At 42.5% G+C, this 19,975-nt stretch overlaps 1 gene segment (V, D, J or C); it reads left to right on the top strand.

Moving 5' to 3' along the window:
* Positions 1-15,458: 15,458 nt before the first annotated feature.
* Positions 15,459-16,300, top strand: LOC121851643. The segment is given in 2 exon segments: positions 15,459-15,513; positions 15,948-16,300. Coding segments are annotated over 2 exon segments (399 nt in total).
* The last annotated feature ends 3,675 nt before the right edge of the window (positions 16,301-19,975 follow it).

Here is a 19,975-nt window from a genome sequence, read left to right as displayed (position 1 = left end):
ACGTTCTCTCAACACCCCGTGACATTAAATACATATGACAATGTACATCTATGTGATAGCAGTGATCGTTACCCTATCAGGTAAGCGATAAACTCACTCCATCTGTCTAGTTCCTGTACATATTATCAAATGCTTATATTTTATTTATGGATTTTATGAAATTCTCTACCGCAGAAGGCTGTAGATGCTCAGTCCGTGTACAGATTCAAGACTGAGAAAGGTAGATTTCTAAAGGATAGAGGGTTTAAGGGTTATGGGTATAACGCGTGCAGATGGAGTAAGGTTAGAAGATCAGCCGTGATCTTATTGAATGGCGAGGCAGACTCCAGGGGCCGAATGGCTTATTCCTGCTCCTAATTCCTATGTTCATCAATTTATTCTATAAAGTAACCAATACGCTACATGCCTCATGGAGACCTCTAGCTCAGCATAAAGCGAACTTGCCTCGCAAGTGAGAGGACCTGGGTCCGATTCCCGGGCGAGTCAAGGCGAAACCTTAAGCATTTTTCCTTACACACAAATACGCACATCTTTTTACCTGGCAATCAGTAGGTAACCGTTTATAAACCGATTGTTGGATCATATTTCGAATTGCAAATAACCAATTATTGCCCACAAACTACAAAGCAAAAGTATATTCTGCGAAGCATCTGCAGACGTCTCAACCATGTGATTAGCGGCCGTAACAAATCCAATTATTAGTTTTATTATTACTGCAGTTGAATACTGATGTTTGTCTGTTTCCCAGGACATTGTGGAGGAGATTCGGTGACACAGCTGCAATCTACTTTGACAGTGAATGAAGGCGATGATGTTTCTCTGCAGTGTAATTACACAGCTACAAGCGGCAGCGGCAATAACTATCTGTTCTGGTACCGGCACTATCCCAACAAAGCTCCAGAATATATCCTTAGAAAAGACACCAGCAACAAGTTACCGGACCACGCGGACTTCGCAAAAGAACGTTTCTCAACAGATGTGTCTAAAGCGGAGAGAACCGTCCCATTAAATATAATCCAAGTGAGAGTTGCAGACTCCGCGGGATACTACTGTGCACTGAGCCCCACAGAGGCACAGATCTGCGATTTCGCTCTACAAAAACTGCCATGTGGAGTCCTGTAGCTCAGCAGTTATAGCAATCCCCTCGAAAGCAGCAACCAATCGAGATACGTGCGTTCGATTCACGGCAATGCGCTTCGAGGCGTTTCGAAGATGTGATTTGGCACTGTAATAAAACCAAAGGTTATTATTATTACTAAACACGATCATGTTATTTTCACAGAAATAACTTCATATATTTTGCTTTCTGGGGGGACCTGCACCTGGAAGTGTCTTCCTCTGCTATTTGATCAAGTAGGAAAAAATATGAAACATTAACTTGCATCTACGTAGCGACATTCAACAACAACAACAAGATTCCATTTATAATGCGCCTTTCACGTCAGGAGGACGTCCCAAGGCGCTGCACAGTTGGGTCATGACCCGAGGAGGGGCGAAATGGTCAGGGTGAGGGGAGGGAAGGGAGGGAGCGAGGAGGGGGGAAATCGTCAGGGTGAGGGGAGGGAAGGGAGGGAGCGAGAAGGGGGAAGAGAGTCGAGAGGGGAGCTGAAGGCACGGGAAAGTTAAGAAGGGCCGAAAATAATTTGCAATCAACTGTCTTCAAATGTACACATGCTGTAGCTGCATTCCACCAGCAGATGTCACACTAAAATAGTATAAAGCATGAGCTGCGACTGACATACCTTGTCACGTTCCTTTCTGTAACTGACAGGTGCTTCCTGTTGCAGTTGACATAGTTTCCTGACATACATGTTGCTGCTTCAGCTGACGTGTAAAAACCTTGTGTAAAACATGATTGGCACAAAATTTAGATTACTCAAAGAACAATGTTTGTGTCACATTTTAGATGTGTTGTCTTTCTCTACCAGAAGCATTCGCCCTCATGTGGTTCACACTGAGATAAAAATTTTGATAAATTTTGTTATGAGCAATATGGTCATTTATGTTTGTTTAATTTGAAAAGGAGAATACAACTGAACTAGTTTAACTTAATGTAAGAATTGAAACGCAATCTCTGATACACTGGGAACTCAAACTGTCGATCTGGGTCCAGAACCAATAACATTCAGACACATAGGAGAAAGTACCAATAACTGATGGCGGTTTTCAACTCAGCCTTGATAGAAAGTAAACCTTTTTTTAAAACTAGGCTGCATGGTTCAAGATCAACCAAATGAATGCATTCAGAACAGTATTGAAAATAAAAATGCCCTTTAATCATTTGAAATACATCCATACTGCGTCTCGAAGGCGTCCTGAAGCGCTTCACAAACGAAGAGTAAAGCAAATTGTTAGTGGGTGAAACGCACTCCTCGCAACCTCGCACAGACCCACTGGCCTCCAATCCGCGGCAGATCAAGTTCAAGATCCTCATTAGAGTAAGTGACATGAAAAGCGGAAATGTTGTCACCTCAGGCTTGATGACAGAAACTGAACCTTATTCCTTTAGGCTCTACTGCATGGCTCAACGATTCACTTCAAATCGGTTCGCTCACCAAACTGTAGAATGAATTGTTGTTGTGTGATACGTGCGGCAATATTCCCATACCAACCCAGACCCATTCGCTTCCAATCGCCAGAAGATCGAGTTCAAGATCATCTGGTTAGTGTGAAACGCCTACAATTATAGAGAGTAAACCACTAAACCCGTCAGATGAGCCGCTTCCTCACAAATCGTCACTGAAGCAGCAACACAGCGATATACAAAGAAAGAGATCCCATTATCTGTCCACACCTCAGCAGCCAACATGACAGCTCTCTGCCAGTTACTGATAGCAATCCTCACCATAGCCAGTAAGTATGTGTGGACATGCACAGCGCATGATTTTTTACATTATAAAATTTCCGAAGCATAATGTTTAGAGAGGTCGCCTCACCAGCGAGAGAACCCGAGTTTGATTGCCGGGCAATGAAACCTTTCAATGCGTTTGCTTACACCTCACCAATCTGTTTCCACAGCAGTAAGTAGGAAAGATGTTGATAATCGATTCCCCGATCGCTATCGGAGGTCAATAACCCATTATCGTATAAATCAATTGACAATAATATCGGTGAAATACTGCGGTGTTCAATTGTCTGCTCAGTTTCGACAAAAATATAATCAATTCGCTTTGCAATATATTCTGTGGTTTCTTTGAGACTGATGTACTGTGCGGTAACGTGCTCTATAAAGTGGATAAAAGCAAATTATAAGTTGCTCAGAAAAATGTGTTGCTCTTGTTCTTGCAGAAGTTAGCGGGCAAGATGTTGTCTCACAATATCCTCGCGAGAAAACAGAAATTGAAGGGCAAGACGTGGCACTAAACTGCAATATTTCAAGATTGGCCACTGTTTTCTGGTACAGGCAAAACCCCGGCGGAGCTCTTCAATACGCGCTCAGGATATTTACCTCTGGAACGGTAGACAAATCTCCTGATCTACCTGAACGATTCACTGCTGAGCTGATCAAGAAGAATAAAGTAATTAAGCTGCAGATACTCGGGGCTGTTGTGGGTGACAGCGCTGTGTATTACTGTGCCCTGGAGCCCACACTGTTACAGGAAGGCACATACCCCGTACAAAAACTCAGCAGAAAGTCATGACTTCCGCTCACACATTTAATTTGGTGCTTTCAACAAACTGATGTGGTTATACAATGATAACAAGGAGAGTGGTGTAAACAGGCTGTGCTGTCTTGTTGTGTATGGGATTAAGCAGTCGTTTTGCAAGCTAGGGGACCCGGGTTCTATGGAAATAAACGCTTTTTCCTGCAGCAGACAGCGGCTGAACATAACAACAAAAGAGAACTAATGCACCAGAATGTAGCCCAAAATAGATATACCTCACCAAGACTTGTCTCTTGCCTGTCAGCACCCAAGAATCTGTTAAATTAAGCAAACACTATGCGTTCCTCCAGGGGGAAAGAAAAAAATCGTTTCCATAGGCACATTTACACGCGAAGATGGCATATATATGTGGAACTGATGTATGTGTTTTCGTGAACTGGAATATGGGTGTAACTTGGTGCAGACACACTGCTTAACAAAGACATGTCACTGATGGAAGAGAACCATTGGATGAGTGAGATGGCAGAGCAGAGAAGGTGACGCACAACGACAGAGACACAAGGTTTGTACATAACCTTCAGACCTGCTCCCTCACACTATATGACAACTTCTGTATGTTATTTCCTGTTCAGCTCTCCTCACGGTATCTTACAGCCTCCCAGCCAACTTTCTCCAACTACACCATCAACGCTCTCACAACGTCCCGTGACATTAATACATATGACAATGTATGTCTATGTGGTAGCAGTGATCATTACCTTGTCAGGTAAGCGACAAACTCGCTCTATTAGTCTGCTTCATGTGCATATTATCCAATGAATATATATTTTTGCATTACATAACCAATACGGTACACGACTCATGCATTCCTGCAGGAAGCGTGTTGACTTGGGTTTAGTTCCCGGCTTGGACAGAGCGAAACCTCAGGCAAGTTTCCTTCCTCCACACACGCACCACTTTTTACATCGAGATATGTAGGTACCCGTTCGTTGGTCGATCGTCGGATCAGTTTTCGGTGTTAATAATCTCTTAACGGGTACCAGTGATAATAATGCTATCAGTCATTCCATGAACTTTTATTAGGAAAATGCTGTGCGCAATTTGCTGCCACTTGTCGCCCACACAATACACATTCTCAGAATATTCTATGAAGCATTTGGAGACGCAATGATGTAGTATGGCGCTGTATGAAAAGCAATAATTTGTATTATGATTATTGTTATGGTATTGAACGCTGATATGGGTCTGGTTTCCAGGACATTGTGGAGGAGACGCTGTAACACAGCTCCAATCTACTGTGACAGTGACTGAAGGGGATGTTTACCTGCAGTGCAATTATACAGCTACAAGCGAATACAATACCTATCTGTTCTGGTACCGTCACTTTCCCAACAAATCTCCAGAATATATCCTTAGCACAGACACCAACAACAGGATCAAGAACGGCGCGGACTTTGCAGAAGAACGTTTCTCAACGAATGTGTCTAAAGCGGAGAGAACCGTCCCATTAAATATATTGCAAGTGAGAGTTACAGACTCCGCGGGGTATTACTGTGCACTGAGCCCCACAGAGGCACAGATCAGCGGTTCCGCCCTACAAAAACTGCCATGTGGGGTCCTGTGGCTCAGTGGTTACAGCACTCGCCTCACAAGCGATAGACGTTGGTTCAATGACCTGCAGAACGAATCATTGCGCAACTTTCCTTATTCCACACACTAGTCTCTGGTTACCAGCAGTAAATAGGAAGCAGGTTGTTAATCGGTTGGAGTATCGATTTTTCAGAGGCAATAATTCCTTCTGAATAATAGTGTTAATAATAAATTGGTCACTTCATCCAATGAGTCACCGATAATTACAATTTGCTGCCGTGCTTCGCCCACACAGCCACTGCCACGCTACGTCACTCAATCACTGCCCTTCACAATATGCAGTCAATTCGTTTACTGTATATTGAATGAAGCACTGAGTGGCGTCTCGAAGATGTGATATGGCGCTATATCAAATGCAACTATTATTATTATTGTTATTAACTGTAGTCATGTTATCATCAAAGTGGTAATTAAAAATGCCTTGCTTTCTGGGGAGCGCTGCCACATGTACGATTCTTTCTATGCTGCATTGATAAGTAAGTAAACATTAAAACAAACAATTTCCGTTTATATTGCTTAAACAAAAACTATTTCCGCTATCCATAGAGAAACTGTTTCTCCTGGTGGTTTGGGGAATGCAGAATAAGGGTGCATTGGAGCCAGGCCAGTTAGCAGAAAAATTGGTAGGAAAAANTTACGAAAAATTTAATAAAATCTGGAAAACTTGCCCAAAGAATATGGAGAGGTTGGTTCTATTCATATTTTGCAGACTGAGTTGGACACATTTATTGTAGCTCAGAATTTCAAGGAATACGGAGAAAAGGTTGGAAAGTGTGTTGAGAGATAAATCAGCTATGATGTAATATAACGTTGGAACAAACTCAAGGACCTGATGGTCTGCTCCTGTTCCTATTTAGCGCTTTCCACGTATGGGAGCGTCTTGGCGAGTCACTAAAGAAACGAAACAATTTAGTGTATTGAAGTTAAAGAAGAATGAACATTACATTTCATTTAAAGTCTAGTGAGCACATTTGACTTGCGACGAAGTCCTGATGTGAACTGACTTGAATAAGTGTCAATATGTTGTCACTCTGGTGCAAAATGCTCCAAGTCAGTTAATTGTTCAGTCAAACGATATAATCGACGAAATAATAAGGCAAGGAAATGAATAGAAATGGAGGAGCAAGTGGCGCAGCAAGTGTTAGCAGAGAGACACGTCAATGTAAAAGAATGTGAATGACACCGAATATCCGAATGTTCCAGAGAGGAATAGAAAATAATGGGAACGAGCAGGGAAATTAGACTAATGCATAAACTTCCTATGGAGAAGATAGAACCAAGGAAAGGCAAGACGGGCCCAAAATAATTATGCTATGAAACCTCTCCAATTGTGTACGTGTTGTAGCTATAATCCACCAGCAGATGGCGCACTAAACAAACACAAATAACATGAGCTGCAACTCACATAACACGTCACGCTCCTTTCTGTAACTACTTCCTTTGCAGCAGTAACAGGTGCTTCCTGTTGCAGTTGACATATTTCACTCATACACACTATTGCTGCTTCAACAGAAATTTACAAATATTTGCCTAAAGTATTAACATAAGGCCTAGGTTGCTCATGAAACAATTTCTATCTCACCTATTTTACATTATTGCCTTTATTCTCGATTAGCAGCCGCTCTTAAATTGTTTTCTCTGCGGTATAGCAATTCTCTGTTGACATTTGTTACAGTATCGGCTTCTGCCACTCTTTCAGGCAATGCATTCAAGATCAGAACAACTGGCAGTGTGGAAAAAAATTCTGCTCTTCACAGTTTGTCCAGGCAACTACATTAAACGTGAACATTAAGCTATTTAATACGTTTACTACTATATAATTATAAAAGATCATTCATATGTCATCCCGCAACTGAAACATTCAAAAGCGACCGAAGTGCTCACTGTGAAATACAGATTGGATTATGTTCTGCTGTTCTGGTCTGACACTCTAGAGCAGGCCTGGCTGTCTGTACTGTGGGTGAAGCTTGTCCTACCGAGGAGATATTAAACCCAGGTCCAGGCGGCTTGCATGAAGGGACTTTTGTGATGCCATTGTAATGCTCGAGAAAGAACAAGTTTTCCACAGGTGTCTGGACAAACTTTCCATCGGTTAAATTCATCTTTCATTCATAACTGTTTGTGGAACATTGTTGTACACAAATTGGATGCCAAGTTGACAAACAATCTGCCTCTGTATTCGACATTATAACCTGCGAGTAGGTTTGAGGCGAATCGACGAAATGACAAGACTGTGTTCGATAAAAGCGTTTCTCAAACACGAATAATCACTCTGTGTGTGGGAGAGTGTGGGGGGTGAGGTGGAGCGGGGGAGGGGGTGGGTATGGGTCGTTAAATTGTATTGTGTGGGCCAAATTTGTTAGCCAAATGTGTACAACAGTGGCCCACACAATGTTGTGGATTGAGTGACCTGATTGTGTAGCACTTTCTGTGTTTGTCTGCGGGGACTGGAGGGGGCGGGGCGCTGTGTGGGCGGAGCGCTGTAAAGTAACGGCCGTGATTGGGCGATGCGGCTCAGTGCGGGCGGGGCAGTGACTGAGTGACGTAGCACTGTGGGCGAGGCAGTGGCAGTGTGGGCGGGGCTATGTGTGGGCGGGACTGTGATTGAGTGACGTGGCTCTTTGGGCGTTGCAGTGACTGTGTGGGCGGGGCTCTGTGTGGGCGTGGCAGTGAATGAGTGACGTAGCTCTGTGGGCGTGGCAGTGGCTGTCTGGGCGGGGCTCTGTGTGGGCGGGGCTATAACTGTGTGGCTGCTGAGCCAAAAAGCCCCATCAATCCACATAGGGGAGTTAATGTCAGACACGGGATCAGGTGCTCATGTGGGAGACATGTGCTGTGCTCTCAATCACTCTCAGCTTACTTTGCCGTTAGTAACTTTTGTATATTTTTTTTAATAACTTGTTATACCTTTTACAACATTATAGTATTAATAATCGTTTGATTATATATTGTGCCTTTCCATATATTCGAGACGATTGTCAGCAGCACTTTTGATCAAACAGTCATTGATTGAGTGTCCAAATTGTTATCTATTTTATTATTGATTTATTATTTAAGTGTTAATTACCCCTGGAAAAGAGAGATGCCATTCAACAAACAACCTTGTTCCTGTTTACTGCTTATTAAACAGCGGTGTATGGACCAAGAAAATTGTCTGAGGTTTCGCTGTGCCCTGATTCAAAAGCCAGATAACTCTTGCTTCTGAGGCGAATGCTCTCAACAATACGTTACAGTCTCCACATTAGACAAACTTGCTGCTCAAAAATATGTTCTTTTAAATCACAGGAAAAAGCCTGCAAGATATTGGGAATCAACCGATTGCTGAAATAACAGTTGAAGAGGGAAAAGATGTGAAATTATCCTGCACCTTACAGAAAATCAGTGATACCTCCTATCTCTATTGGTACAGACAAGTTTCCAGGAACGCTCCTGTCTACATACTGTTGCAGGGAAAGAAAATAAGAGCCCTGACTTCCCCGATCGATTTTCCTCCAAAGTCGATAAAATTAATGAAGATTTCAAACTGAGTATTGTCACCGTCCTGATCATGGACAGTGCCGTGTATTACTGCGCCAAGGAGCCCACACTGCCGCAGTGGTATGGCCGCTCCGTACAAAAACTTGAACAGGTTAAAATGCTGTTATCCGCGAGGGGGCGACGTTGCATTAACGCATAAATAAAACAACATTTATATCTGCTTAAATATAGGGAAAACCTGTCAAGCCGCTTCGAAGCACATGGCGAAATATTGCTTGAATTGAAATTCATGATTTGTATAAAGCCACCAACGCTTAAAGCGTGATCATTGAAATAAATTAGTGGAATATATCGAGATCCATTAGTGTGTTAGTTAGATATTCACTTCGCAAGCGAGAAGACCGTGGTCCGATTCTCTGTCGGAAGTAAACGTTGCGTACGTTTCTTTGCTCCACACACATGCCTCTGTGTACCTAGCAGAAGGTGGAACACGGTTGCTAGTCGATTGGCTGATCGCCTTTCCTCGAGTAATAATCCACTGAAACATAATACAAACAACAATGTTTGTGTGCAACAGACTACCACGTAATGCACCCCAAAACTACAGTCACTACACTGTGCAACATGGCCTGCGAAGCGCTTAGAGTCGTCCCATTGGCATGATAAGACTTTGTATCAAATGAAAACATTAAGATTGGGATAAATATTATTACTTTGGGACCAGCTTAAACAAGGTATTGCTGTTTCTGACTACTGGATGCGTTGGTGCGCTATTACTTTGACCAGACATCACTGGCTGAAAAGCAGGTGGAAATGGTTCAATAAGCCATATTCCAGGACTCACTTCGAATGGTTTTCAGGAAGTTGCCATCCTCGTCCCGTTCCTTGGTTCATACTTCCCATTCTGAACAAAAGATGTTCTCGAAAGCTGCAGTATTGGAATCAAAGTTCATTACAAATTGTAGGTGATCAGTCCGCACCATGTAATGGTGCATCAGAATTCTCTGACTCTTCTGGTTTCACAGTTCCTGGGAAACTCTTTCTTATATCCTAAAAATTCTACACTTGTTCACTGCACCATCTTGAGGACATATCTATCTCATTCCCTTCACCATCAGTTCTCTCATTCGCTGTTCCTGCAAGTATTCGACTTATCGAAGTCTTTGCTCAGGACACCTGAATCCAATATCTCCGTTTATAGAGCCCACACTTCGCAAGCAGGAGATGTCGTTTCCATTCTCGTCAGCGCGAAATTTTGGGCAGGTTTCCTTGCTCCACACACCACTGTTTAGCACTCAGATTAGGACGAACATGTTCAGTAGTCGGTTGGCGGATCGCTTTTACAATTCTTTGAAAAAAATAATAATAAATTGGTTATTCAATCCACGATTCTTTGTGCGATACAATCGTTCCCAATTGGCTTCGCTCTAGAAATACACTGTCAATCATTTTACAGTATATTCTGTGAAACAATTCGAAAGTATCATTTCCGTCATTGTAACTCGGTCTCAACACTTGTCTTTCATACAAGACTCTGTTTTGCCACAGCGAGACGAAGGGAATCTGTACATAAACGGTAGGAGGAGTCGCAATACACCTCCAGCGATGAACAGAGACAAGATAATAACGCGGAACTAAGGGACAACTCCTCCAAACGACAAACGTTTATCAACCAGACGCTACGTTTAGATAATTTATCTTTGCATTTCAACAGAAGATATAGACGTGAATCGACACGGCTGTTGAGAATGAAGCAGAATTACAATGCAAAGTATATTACTTTGAATATAATAGTATTTCTACCGTGTAAGTAGATTATGATTGTTTTCAAGCAAATGCTTTTTTTTCCTGCTAAATGTTAACAAATTGTCGTGGCAGATATTTTCCGAATTCCTTTTCAATAATGTCCATTTCTGCTTACTTTCCAGGCGTCTTGGCCGCAAGCGATGTCGCACAGACACCTCAGCCGTGACAGTGAATGAAAATGGAAATGTTTCTATGGAGTGCAGTAGCCACTGTAACCAGCCCCACCTTTCAGTGGTACAAACAATATGGAAACGGCTCCATTGGTTTCTTGGTTTTGGGAAAAAGCGACGTAAATATGACGGACAGGATAAGAGCTTTGGCTGAGCGAAAACAGAAAAACTGCACCCTAACAATCGAAGATTGCGAGTGTCGGACACCGCCACTTACTTCTGTGCGGAGGGCACAGTGCTGTGTGTCTGAGAGGCACCTGTACAAAAACATGTTGGGATTACTGCAGCTCAATGGTTAGCGCACTCGCCTCGCAAGCGAGAGGAGCCGGGGTTCGGTTTCCGTCAGGGTAAAAGGTTGTACTTGTTTCTTACTCTTCATCCGTCTGCCCACCTAGCAATGTGTAGAATCTGGATGTTAATTGATTGGCAAATCGCTTTTCCGGGGGTAAGAATTATTTAAAAAGAAAAAAAATTCTCTTATTCCACAACAGTTAGTGGGACACTGCTGTTTGCATTCGGCTGCCGCATTTTCCCCATAACAGACACAATCAATTCAATTCACAGTACAACCTATGAAATGCTGCGTAATATCTCGAAGACGTGATCAAGAGCTATATCAAATGCAAGGTTTATTATATCTGTATTGCTTTACTGAGCCGGAAATAGGAACCAGGTTGACAGAAGTTTGGATGATCTATTTTAATCGATCACAAAAGTGAACACTCGATCAAAGACCGTTTGCGAGAAGCTGCTGTGTTCACTTAGCTGCCAGTTGTTGTCCACAAAATACACTGGCGATAAACTTCTGAAGACCTTATGGACTCCTCGGTAATTGATAAGGATTGATATGAAACGCAACGCAATTATTATAATACACAGGTTGGTTTGGTTATTCAAAATTATGGTGATGGGTGTCCCCACATGTGGCACACACCGATTAAGAAAAATAAATGTGAATATACGAAGAATTATACAGCGAAATAAATCGTACAACGCAGTAACTTGTAGAATTGAATTATGCTAAGAAACTTGGGATTTCTACCCAAACTGCTGTAACCCAGAAGCCTTGAGCGGAGAGCGGCAAGAAGGAAACTCTCAACTAATTGGGGAGAGAAAGCTGAGAAACTGCTGACGTAACATGGCTCCTACCCTTTCGCTTTGAACCCTCTCAATGCCTCGTTTCACTTCGTTACCAAATTGACAGCTGCCCCCGGGGATGTGAAGACAACACACATTAGGTCATGGTCTTGCAATCTGCACACACTCAGTGGCTTCCACTGAATACCCCGTCCTGCCTTCTTTTGATTATCTATATTACAATAAACCTTGACATTGAATAGAGCTAATAATTTCGCCTCTGAGATGTTTCAATGCGCTTCACAGAAAAAACTGTAAAGTATAGTGCTGTGCATTTCGAAGGCGAAACAGGATACTTATAGCCAGAAGGTAAAGCAGCAATCGACTAACTACCAGGTTCCTGCTGACTACTAACTAAACAGAGCTGTGCGTGTGGAGTAAGGTAATTGGCCAACAGTTGAAATGTCGGGAATCGAACCGACATCTCTCGGTGTGTGGCGAGGGCTTTAATCAGTAAGCTACAGAACTCCAAAGATGGCACACATATGTTCATCTCATGCATGAGTTTTTGATTAACATAAAAATGGGTGTAATTTGTTGCAGGTTTCAGTCCCGATTGAACAAAGACATATCAGTGATTGGAGAGAACCAATGGAGGAGCGATATGGCAGAGCCGAGAATATGACGTATACTGACACAGACACAAGGTTTGGACATAACCCTCAGACCTGCTCACTCACAGTACAGAGTAACTTCTGCAGGTTATTTCCTGTTCAGTCGTCCACACGGTATCTTACAGCCTCCGAGCCAACATTCCAACTACACCATTAACGTTCTCTCAACGCCCCGTGACATTAAATACATATGACAATGTACATCTATGTGATAGCAGTGATCGTTACCCTATCAGGTAAGCGATAAACTCACTCCATCTGTCTAGTTCCTGTACATATTATCAAATGCTTATATTTTATTTATGGATTTTATGAAATTCTCTACCGCAGAAGGCTGTAGATGATCAGTCCATGTACAGATTCAAGACTGAGAAAGGTAGATTTCTAAAGGATAGCGGGTTTAAGGGTTATGGGTATAACGCGTGCAGATGGAGTAAGGTTAGAAGATCAGCCGTGATCTTATTGAATGGCGAGGCAGACTCCAGGGGCCGAATGGCTTATTCCTGCTCCTAATTCCTATGTTCATCAATTTATTCTATAAAATAACCGATACGCTACATGCCTCATGGAGACCTCTAGCTCAGCGTCAAGCGAACTTGCCTCGCAAGTGAGAGGACCTGGGTCCGATTCCCGGGCGAGTCAAGGCGAAACCTTAAGCATTTTTCCTTACACCCAAATACGCACATCTTTTTACCTGGCAATCAGTAGGTAACCGTTTATAAACCGATTGTTGGATCACATTTTGAATTGCAAATAACCAATTATTGCCCACAAACTACAAAGCAAAAGTATATTCTGCGAATCATCTGCAGACGTCTCAAACATGTGATTAGCGGCTATAACAAATCCAATTATTAGTTTTATTATTACTGCAGTTGAATACTGATGTTTGTCTGTTTCCCAGGACATTGTGGAGGAGATTCTGTGACACAGCTGCAATCTACTTTGACAGTGAATGAAGGCGATGATGTTTCTCTGCAGTGTAATTACACAGCTACAAGCGGCAGCGGCAATAACTATCTGTTCTGGTACCGGCACTATCCCAACAAAGCTCCAGAATATATCCTTAGAACAGACACCAGCAACAAGTTACCGGACCACGCGGACTTCGCAAAAGAACGTTTCTCAACAGATGTGTCTAAAGCGGAGAGAACCGTCCCATTAAATATAATCCAAGTGAGAGTTGCAGACTCCGCGGGATACTACTGTGCACTGAGCCCCACAAAGGCACAGATCAGCGATTTCGCCCTACAAAAACTGCCATGTGGAGTCCTGTAGCTCAGCAGTTATAGCAATCCCCTCGAAAGCAGCAACGAATCGAGATACGTGCGTTCGATTCACGGCAAAGCGCTTCGAGGCGTTTCGAAGATGTGATTTGGCACTGTAATAAAAGCAAAGGTTATTATTATTACTAAACACGATCATGTTATTTTCACAGAAATAACTTCATATATTTTGCTTTCTGGGGGGATCTGCACCTGGAAATGTCTTCCTCTGCTATTTGAACAAGTAGGAAAAAATATGAAACATTAACTTGCATCTACGTAGCGACATTCAACAACAACAACAAAATTCCATTTATAAAGCGCCTTTCACGTCAGGAGGACGTCCCAAGGCACTGCACAGTTGGGTCATGACCCGATCAAGGGGGAAATGGTCAGGGGCAGGGAGGGAAGGGAGGGAGCGAGGAAGGGGGAAATGGTCAGGGTGAGGGGAGGGAAGGGAGGGAGCGAGGAGGGGGAAATGGTCAGGGTGAGGGGAGGGAAGGGAGGGAGCGAGAAGGGGGAAGAGAGTCGAGAGGGGAGCTGAAGGCACGGGAAAGTTAAGACGGGCCGAAAATAATTTGCAATCAACTGTCTCCAAATGTACACATGCTGTAGCTGCAATCTACCAGCAGATATCAAACTAAAAATAATATAAAGCATGAGCTGCGACTGACATACCTTGTCACGTTCCTTTCTGTCACTGACAGGTGCTTCCTGTTGCAGTTGACATAGTTTCCTGACATACATTTTGCGGCTTCAGCTGACGTGTAAAAACCTTGTGTAAAACATGATTGGCACAAAATTTAGATTACTCAAAGAACAGTATTTGTGTCACTTTTTAGATGTGTTGTCTTTCTCTACCAGAAGCATTCGCCCTCATGTGGATCTCACTGAGATAAAAAATGTGATAAATTTTGTTATGGGTTATATGGTCATTTATGTTTGTTTAATTTGAAAACGAGATTACAACTGACCTAGTTTAACTTAATGTAAGAATTGAAACGCAATCTCTGATACACTGGGAGCTCAAACTGCCGATCTGGGTCCAGAACCAATAACATTCAGACACATCGGAGAAAGTACCAATAACAGATGCCGGGTTTCAACTCAGCCTTGATAGAAAGTAAACCTTTTTTAAAACTAGGCTGCATGGTTCAAGATCAACCAAATGAATGCATTCAGAACAGTATTGAAAATAAAAATGGCCTTTAATCATTTGATATACATCCATACTGAGTCTCGAAAGCGTCCTGAAGCGCTTCACAAATGAACAGTAAAGCAAATTGTTAGTGGGTGAAACGCTCTTCTCGCAACCTCGCCCAGACCCACTGGCCTCCAATCCGCGGCAGATCAAGTTCAAGATCCTCATTAGAGAAAGTGACATCAAAAGCGGAAATGTTGTCACCTCAGCCTTTATGACAGAAACTGAACCTGTATTCCTTTAGGCTCTGCTGCATGGCTCAACGATTCACTTCAAATCGGTTCACTCATTAAACTATAAAATGAATTGTTGTTGTGTGATACGTGCGACAATATTCCCATCCAAACCCAGACCCATTGGCTTCCAATCGCCAGAAGATCGAGTTCAAGATCCTCTGGTTAGTGGGAAACGCCTACAATTGGAGACAGTAAACCACTGAACCCGTCAGATCGGCCGCTTCCTCACAACGTGTCACTAAAGCAGCAACACAGCGATATACAAAGGAAGAGATCCCATTATCTGTCCACACCTCAGCGGCCAACATGACAGCTCTCTGCCAGTTACTGATAGCCATCCTCACCATAGCCAGTAAGTATGTGTGGACATGCACAGTGCATGATTTTTACATCATAAACTTTCCAAAGCATAATGTTTAAAGAGGTCGCCTCAACAGCGAGAGAACCCGAGTTTGATTGCCGGGCAATGAAACCTTTCAATGCGTTTGCTTACACCTCATCCATCTGTTTCCACAGCGTTAAGTAGGAAACATGTTGACAGTCGATTCCCCGATCGTTATCGGAGGTCAATAACCCATTATCGTATAAATCAATTGACAATAATATCGGCGAAATACTGCGGTGTTCAATTGTCTGCTCAGTTTCGCCAAAAATATAATCAATTCGCTTTGCAATATATTCTGTGGTTTCTTTGAGACTGATGTACTGTGCGGTAACGTGCTCTATAAAGTGGATAAAAGCAAATTATAAGTTGCTCAGAAAAATGTGTTGCTCTTGTTCTTGCAGAAGTTAGCGGGCAAGATGTTATAACCCAATATCCTCGCGAGAAAACAGAAATTGAAGGGCAAGACGTGGCACTAAACTGCAATATTTCAAGATTGGATACTGTCTTCTGGTACAGGCAAAACCCCGGCGGAGCTCTTCAATACGTTCTCAGGATATTTACCTCTGGAACGGTAAACAAATCTCCTGATCTACCTGAACGTTTCACTGCTGAGCTGATCAACAAAAATAAAGTAATTAAGCTGCAGATACTCGGGGCTGTTGTGGGTGACAGCGATGTGTATTACTGTGTCCTGGAGCCCACACTGTTACAGGAAGGCACACACCCCGTACAAAAACTCAGCAGAAAGTCATGACTTCCGCTCACGTATTTAATTTGGTGCTTTCAACAAACTGATGTGGTTATACAATGACAACACGGAGAGTGGTGTAAACAGGCTGTGCTGTCTTGTTGTGTATGGGATTAAGCAGTCGTTTTGCAAGCTGGGGGAACCGGTTTCTTTAGAAAAAAACGCTTTTTCCTGCCAGCAGACAGCGGTTGAACATAACAACAAAAGACAACTAATGCACGAGAATGTAGCCCAAAATAGATATACCTCACCAAATCTTGTCTCTTGCCTATGAGCACCTCGTAATCTGTTAAATTAAGCAAACACTATGCGTTCCTCCAGGGAGAAAGAGAAAATTCGTTTCCATAGGCACATTTACACGCGAAAATGGATATGTATGTGGGACTGATGAGTGGGTTTTCGTGAACTGGAATATGGGTGTAACTTGGTGCAGTCACACTGCTCAAAGAAGACATGTCACTGATGGAAGTGAAGCATTGGATGAGCGAGACGGCAGAGCAGAGAAGGTGACGCACAATGTCAGAGGCACAAGGTTTGTACATAACCTTCAGACCTGCTCCCTCACAGTATATAACAACTTCTGTATGGTATTTCCTGTTTAGCTCTCCTCACGGTATCTTACAGCCTCCCAGCCAACTTTCTCCAACTACACCATCAACGCTCTCACAAGGTCCCGTGACATTAAATACACATGGCAATGTATGTCTATGTGGTAGCAGTGATCATTACCTTGTCAGGTAAGCGACAAACTCGCTCTATTAGTCTGCTTCATGTGCATATTATCCAGTGAATATATATTTTTGCATTACATAACCAATACGGTACACGACTCATGCATTCCTGCAGCAAACGTGTTGACTTGGGTTTAGTTCCCGGCTTGGACATAGCGAAACCTCAGGCAAGTTTCCTTCCTCCACACACGCACCACTTTTTACATCGAGATATGTAGGTACCCGTTCGTTGGTCGATCGTCGGATCAGTTTTCGGTGTTAATAATCTCTTAACGGGTACCAGTGATAATAATGCTATCAGTCATTCCATGAACTTTTATTAGGAAAATGCTGTTCGCAATTTGCTGCCACTTGTCGCCCACACGATACACTTTCTCAGAATATTCTATGAAGCATTTGGAGACGCAATGGTGCAGTATGGTGCTGTATGAAAAGCAATAATTTGTATTATGATAATTGTTATGGTATTGAACGCTGATATGAGTCTGGATCCCAGGACATTGTGGAGGAGACGCTGTAACACAGCTCCAATCTACTGTGACAGTGACTGAAGGGGAGGATGTTTACCTGCAGTGCAATTATACAGCTACAAGCGAATACAATACCTATCTGTTCTGGTACCGTCACTTTCCCAACAAACCTCCAGAATATATCCTTAGCACAGACACCAACAACAGGATCAAGAACGGCGCGGACTTTGCAGAAGAACGTTTCTCAACGAATGTGTCTAAAGCGGAGAGAACCGTCCCATTAAATATATTGCAAGTGAGAGTTACAGACTCCGCGGGGTATTACTGTGCACTGAGCCCCACAGAGGCACAGATCAGCGGTTCCGCACCTACAAAAACTGCCATGTGGGGTCCTGTGGCTCAGTGGTTACAGCACTTGCCTCACAAGCGATAGACTTGGGTTCAATGACCTGCAGAACGAATCATTGTGCAACTTTCCTTATTCCACACACTAGTCTCTGGTTACCAGCAGCAAATAGGAAGCAGGTTGTTAATCGGTTGGAGTACCGATTTTTCAGAGGCAATAATTCCTTCTGAATAATAGTGTTGATAATAAATTGGTCACTTCATCCAATGAGTCACCGATAATTACAATTTGCTGCCGTGCTTCGCCCTCACAATATGCAGTCGATTCGTTTACAGTATATTGAATGATGCACTGAGTGGCGTCTCGAAGATGTGATATGGCGCTACATCAAATGCAACAATTATTATTATTGTTATTAACTCTAGTCATGTTATCATCAAAGTGCTATTTAAAAATGTCTTGTTTGCTGGGGAGCGCTGCCACATGTACGATTCTTTCTTTGCTGCATTAGTAAGTAAGTAAACATCAAAACAAACAATTTCCGTTTAAATTGCTTAAACAAAAACTATCTGTAGAGAAACTGTTTCTTCTGGTGGTTGGTGGAATGCAGAATAAGGGTGCATTAGAGCCAGTCCAGTTAGCAAAGAAATTGGCAGGAAAGAATTACGAAAAATTTAAGGAAATCTGGAAAACTTCCACAAAGATTCTGGAAATGTTGGTTCTATTCACATTTTCCAGACGGAGTTGGATACATTTATTTTAGCTCAGAATATCAAGGGTTACGAAGAAAAGGTTAGAATATGTGTTGAGGGATACATCAGCCATGATGTGATATAACGTTGGAACAAACTCAAGGACCTGATGGTCTGCTCCTATTCCTATTTAACGCTTTCCACGTATGGGAGCGTTCTTGGCGAGTCACTAAAGAAACGAAACAATTTAGTGTATTGAAGTTAAAGAAGAATGAACATTACATTTCATTTAAAGTCTAGTGAGCACATTTGACTTGCGACGACGTCCTGACGTGAACTGACTTGAATAAATGTCAATATGTTGTCACTCTGGTGCAAAATGCTCCAAGTCAGCTAATTGTTCAGTCAAATGATATAATCGATGAAATAATAAGGCAAGGAAATGAATAGAAATGGATGAGCAAGTGGCGCAGCAAGTGTCAGCAGAGAGACACGTCAATGTAAAAGAATGTGAATGACACCGAATATCCGAATGTTCCAGAGAGGAAGATAAAATATGGGGAACGAGCAGGGTAATTAGACTAATGCACAAACTTCCTGTGGAGAAGATAGCACCAAGGAAAGGTAAGACGGGCCCAAAATAATTATGCTATGAAACCTCTCCAATTGTGTACGTATTGTAGCTGCAATCCACCAGCAGATGGCGCACTAAACAAACACAAATAACATGAGCTGCAACTCACATAACACGTCACGCTCCTTTCTGTAACTACCTTCCTTTGCAGCAGTAACAGGTGCTTCCTGTTGCAGTTGACATATTTCACTCATACACACTATTGCTGCTTCAACAGAAATTTACAAATATTTGCCTAAAGTATTAACATAAGGCCTAGGTTGCTCATGAAACAATTTCTATCTCACCTATTTTATATTATTGCCTTTATTCTCGATTAGCAGCCGCTCTTAAATTGTTTTCTCTGCGGAATAGCAATTCTCTGTTGACATTTGTTACAGTATCGGCTTCTGCCACCCTTTCAGGCAATGCATTCAAGATCAGAAAAACTGGCAGTGTGAAAAAAAAATCTGCTCCTCACAGTTTGTTCAGGCAACTACATTAAACGTGAACATTAAGCTATTTATTACGTTTATTACTATATAATTATAAAAGATCATTGATATGTCATCCCGCAACTGAAACATTCAAAAGCGACCGAAGTGCTCACTGTGAAATTCAGATTGGATTGTGTTCTGCTGTTCTGGTCTGACACTCTAGAACAGGCCTGGCTGTCTGTACTGTGGGTGAAGCTTGTCCTACCGAGGAGATATTAAACCCAGGTCCAGGCGTCTTGCATGAAGGGACTTTTGTGTTGCCATTGTAATGCTCGAGAAAGAACAAGTTTTCCACAGGTGTCTGGACAAACTTTCCATCGGTTAAATTCATC

The sequence above is a fragment of the Callorhinchus milii genome, unplaced genomic scaffold (genome assembly GCF_018977255.1).
Source record: "Callorhinchus milii isolate IMCB2004 unplaced genomic scaffold, IMCB_Cmil_1.0 Scaffold80, whole genome shotgun sequence".
NCBI classification, from domain to species: Eukaryota; Metazoa; Chordata; class Chondrichthyes; order Chimaeriformes; family Callorhinchidae; genus Callorhinchus; species Callorhinchus milii.
This window is presented reverse-complemented; position numbering and strand designations above follow the sequence as displayed.